Consider the following 4,618-nt stretch of genomic DNA (forward strand, 5'->3'; position numbering starts at 1 on the left):
TAGAATTGACTATCAATATTAAATTAGCTAATAATTAATAACGAACCAAAAAAAAACATGGTAAACTAACATGAGACATGCTGAATCAGCAACCCAAACCCCAAAAGGTGATCCCCCCTTCCCCCCCAAAAGAAAACGAAGGGCAAAACCGGAACTATATCGTAGATTTGAAACAGTAACACAGCTTCTGGTTTTTGAAAGGGTAGAGATATACTTTTTTTTTTTATTTTTTTTTATTTTTATAATCATATAAAATTGTCAATAACATGCTATTTAGAATCAAAATGAACAATTAGTAAACAAAAATTATGGAGTAGCAAGCTAGCAACTCATGATCTTAATTAGGTCTAGCATTACAATATACTTATATACCCATGACTATTTTAAAATGAAGCAAAAGTAAAATAAATAAATAAATAGAAATGAGCATCACGAAGTACATCTAGTAGTTGTTTTACTCTTAAATCGCTATTGGTGTTAACAGTTTTACAGTTTTGGGTCATTGGTGTTAGCAGTTTTACAGATTTACCCCAATGACCCAAAACTGGCCTTGATAAACAAAAGGAGATAATCTAAGGCTCACAAAATAAAAAATCGGACTTAAAAGCTCTGCCCAAAAACTTTCAACACTCTTTGCTCTCCCCTTTCTTCAATTCGAAGCTAATTATTTACCTTTATCATGAAATTGGTATGTAATCAAGTACTATATTCTATTACTTCTTAATTCAATGAAATTAGTTGTTTTGATTATATTTAATTTGCTTATGCATTTTGATTCTCTCTTTTTGTTGAATTTGGATTTTTCGTGATTATTATTCACTTATTTAGATGTATTTCTTGAATTTATGTTCGTTCTGGTTTAAATTTTGAGTCAATTAGAGCGAATTGTGCTTAATTTTATGGAAAATTTGATTATGTATAAGACAAGTGGACTGAATTGCAAAATGCTAGGAAAGCATTTGAATTTGTTTAGGGTTTTTGTTAATTTGTCATATTTTGAATAATTCATCTACGCTTCTTGTTGCTTAGCTGGTTGATATTTGATCATTACAGATTTACAGCATATACAATATGCTGCACGTTTTTGGTGCAATTGCTATTTCAGATGGAGCCCATTTAGGTTGGAAAATGGCTTAAAGACAATGCTGGACATGGCTGATTGTGAGGTGGAAAATTACAATAATCGTGTTGGCGTAATGTTATCGACGTCATAGGGTGAGTTTGTTTCTGAAAATTGAAATTTTTTTATTGCTTATAATTAGAAATATTATGTTTGGTGAATTGCTAATTTAGAGTCCTAGAGCCCTTCAATAATGCAAGCTCATATGATCCTGATACTGATTGCTCAAGATCCAATGCGTGCATTTTAATCTTGTATCTTTGTATGCTAAGGAGGATTCATTGTTAAGATGCTTTAGACACTTGTTGATTTCAGAAAGGAAGAAAAAAAAATGTGTGACTCTGAGTGCAATCGGACAACCTCACTACTGAGTCTTAGTCTTTTGTCCCACCATTTTGTATCACTATATGTTACTCATCAACATACATGTTACACGAGTCGAGGACACGTTTCCTTCAGCTGCCATCTTATCACTGCACCACAAATTGACAATCTACCCACAGAATTATGTGAATTGTATTAACCATTAATGCACACCTAATAAAAAGTTTTGTTATTAATTGATGAATCAACCAATCCTGGCAGCCTGTCACTTTATCTGTGGCATTTAATTAACTAAAAAACTTTATGTTACATTAGCTAGATAGTTTTTTTTTTTTTTTTTTTTTGTGTGTGTGTGTGTGTGTGTGAAGCGCAAATGGATCCCATGAGCTTTTCCATTGAACCAGCAAAAGAGCTACTGAGTGCACAAACTCATATATGGAATCATATTTACTCTTATATAAGCCCCATGGCATTGAAGTGTGCAATTCAGCTAGGCATCCCAGATGCCATTCAAAAGCATGGCAAGCCTATGACTCTTAAGGAGTTAGCTATTTCATTGTCACTCCATCCAAACAAGGCTCTTTCTCTAGGTCGGTTAATGCGCCTTCTTGTTCATTCCAAGTTCTTTTCTAATCAAATATTATCAAGTAGTGAAGAAGCTTATGATCTCACCGTAAACTCCCAACTTTTATTGAAGGATCACCCTCTCACCCTAGCTCCTTTTGCGCTTATGGTACTTGATCCAATCTTTGTTGAATCGTCACATAAATTCTCTTGTTGGTTTCAAAATGAAGATGACAATCCTTTTCATACTGCTCATAGAAAGAGTATATGGGCATATATCTCCTGTGTACCCGACTTTAACAAGCTTTTCAATGACGCTATGGCCAGTGATACTCAATTTGTAGTGAGCTTGTTGATGTCTAATGATGAGTTCAGGGGCTTATTGGTGGGGATTAAGTCGTTGGTTGATGTTGGTGGCGGCAATGGAACCATGGCTAAGGCCATTGCTAAGCTCTTCCCTGAGTTAACGTGTGTCGTGTTTGATCTCCCACATGTGGTTCAGGGCTTAACATGGTATGACAAAAACCCAATATATGTTGAAGGTGATATGTTTGAGGCTATTCCTCCTGCTCAAGTTGTCTTACTCAAGGTAAAATTACTAATTGTAATTTCCAAGTTTTCTATTCCTTGTTAGATAACTCAGCAATACTTTATTATACAAATAATAGGTTATATACGTTGGTTTAAACTCAACTTCATGTTATATATTATCTTACTTTTTGTATGATATATATATGGTCTAATATTTCTAACTTCAAGAGGTATGTTATACTCTTGTTTTAGAAAACTGATTGAAACACCTGCCAATCCACCTCCATAAATATATGAAATTATTATTATTTGTAAAACAATAATAAAATGATATTTGAAAAGTATACATTTAGACTAATTAACAACATACCCCCTCTGTCTCACGAAGTTCTTTCTACTTTTTGTTTATGTAGGGTTTTTCCCAATCTTACTTTATTGATTTTTTCTACATGGAAATAATGTCATTTTACCTTAATTTGACTTGCTTGTATTATTTCTCTAACATCATGAAGTAATCACATGTATTAACTAACATTACTTCTTTTTTTTTACAAAAAAAATTAAGAATCTTACATTACTTTCCTTGGTGAATGAGAAAAATTACGTGAAACAGAGGGAGTATTTTTCAATAACATCTGATTATTTTTATATATATTGTGAGAATGTAATCAAAGTTATTGTATGAGTATAAACTAGAAAGTCTAAGTGTTGCAAACTTGCAACTATTGTGACGGAGGGATTATGATGGAATAATATACTACGTATATAAAGAATCATGCATTGTTCTTTATGTTGGTTCTTTTCTTTTTTTTTTTTTAATTTTTTTTCCTTTTATTGTAGTAGCTATAGATATAATTAGAGAAGAGCTCATTGTATAAACTTATCTGTTACTTGTATAATATTCCAGCGTTATACAAGATCTTTAGGAATGCCAATACTAGGAAATACTGTGAAAAACTGAAAATTGATTTAATACAAGATTATTAACTGACTCCTTTTTTTTACTCCATCCATTCTAAGATAAAAGTTTCATTTCATTCAACAATCTTGTCTTATCTTGTTTATAAATAAAATTATAAAAGTTTTATTTCTGTTAATTTTGTTTTCTAAAGTCAGTTTAATTTACCAAGCTCTACTACTATATTTATTTTATTTTCCTTTAGTTAGTAAAACCCAATTTTCATCGTTTGTTAATTACTTTTGAATAAAAGTACATTGAGCCAATGAAACTTTTATCTGGGAATAGAGAAATTAATATAGTTGTCGTCATGTCTATGCACTAATCGAAACAACTTTTGCAGTGCATATTGCATAATTGGAGTGATGAACATTGCATAAAAATACTTGAGCGATGCAAAGAGGCTATTCCTAGCAAAAGTGGAGGTGGCAAGATAATTATCATTGATATGGTGGTGGAGAACAATAATGATAATAACATTCCCAATTACTTGAATTTGCAGATTTTGTTGGACTTGCAGATGATGAATATTACCGCTGGGGGCAAGGAAAGAACTGAAGAGGAATGGAGAAAGTTGTTTATCAGTGCTGGTTTGAATGACTATAAGATATCTCGTAATCTAGGGTCAAGGTCTGTTATTGAGGTCTATCCCTTTTAAGATTTTAGACGTGCATGATGTTCGTAAAATTATTTCATAGTTAAGGTGCAATGTTTATGTTGTTTAATTTTTATAGTTAAAATAATCCAAATGATTTCATTATTACTTTATAATGTTCTGTGTACTTTTGCGGTTTGGTTTGTATAATTAAGATAATCAAAATTATTTAATTATTAAGCTGTAATGTTTTGTTTAATTAATGCTGTTTTGCTTGCATAATCCAGAGTCCAGCCAATATGAAAAGGAGTGTCATCTTCATGTAAATGTAATAGAAGTGATTGGCAATATTTATAATTAAGATAATCAAAATTATTCAGGTGTAACGTTTTGTGTGTGCATGTAATCGTAATTCTGTCGGAAATGACCTGTTTTCTAGTAGTGGAAGTCATCCACAAAATTGCAAATATATAAATAAACATTCAAAAATTAATTTCTCTAATAAATAAGACAGTTAGAAGTTGAA

The 4,618-nt window shown here is 31.6% G+C and overlaps 1 protein-coding gene across 2 annotated transcripts; it reads left to right on the forward strand.

The window, feature by feature from the left end:
• The first annotated feature begins 1,221 nt into the window (after window positions 1-1,221).
• LOC110731249 (trans-resveratrol di-O-methyltransferase-like) lies at window positions 1,222-4,263 on the forward strand. Of its 2 annotated transcripts, none has more exons than XM_021911096.1 (2): window positions 1,222-2,597; window positions 3,841-4,263. In XM_021911096.1, exons 1-2 carry the CDS (start codon window positions 1,818-1,820, stop codon window positions 4,153-4,155), a joined length of 1,095 nt encoding a protein of 364 aa, XP_021766788.1. In that variant the 5' UTR covers window positions 1,222-1,817; the 3' UTR covers window positions 4,156-4,263. The 2 variants fall into 2 exon arrangements, with proteins under 2 accessions (XP_021766788.1, XP_021766796.1); XM_021911104.1 differs by having other exon boundaries at window positions 4,000-4,263.
• Window positions 4,264-4,618: the final 355 nt, after the last annotated feature.

The sequence above is a fragment of the Chenopodium quinoa genome, unplaced genomic scaffold, assembly GCF_001683475.1.
Source record: "Chenopodium quinoa cultivar QQ74 unplaced genomic scaffold, ASM168347v1, whole genome shotgun sequence".
Lineage (NCBI taxonomy): Eukaryota > Viridiplantae > Streptophyta > Magnoliopsida > Caryophyllales > Amaranthaceae > Chenopodium > Chenopodium quinoa.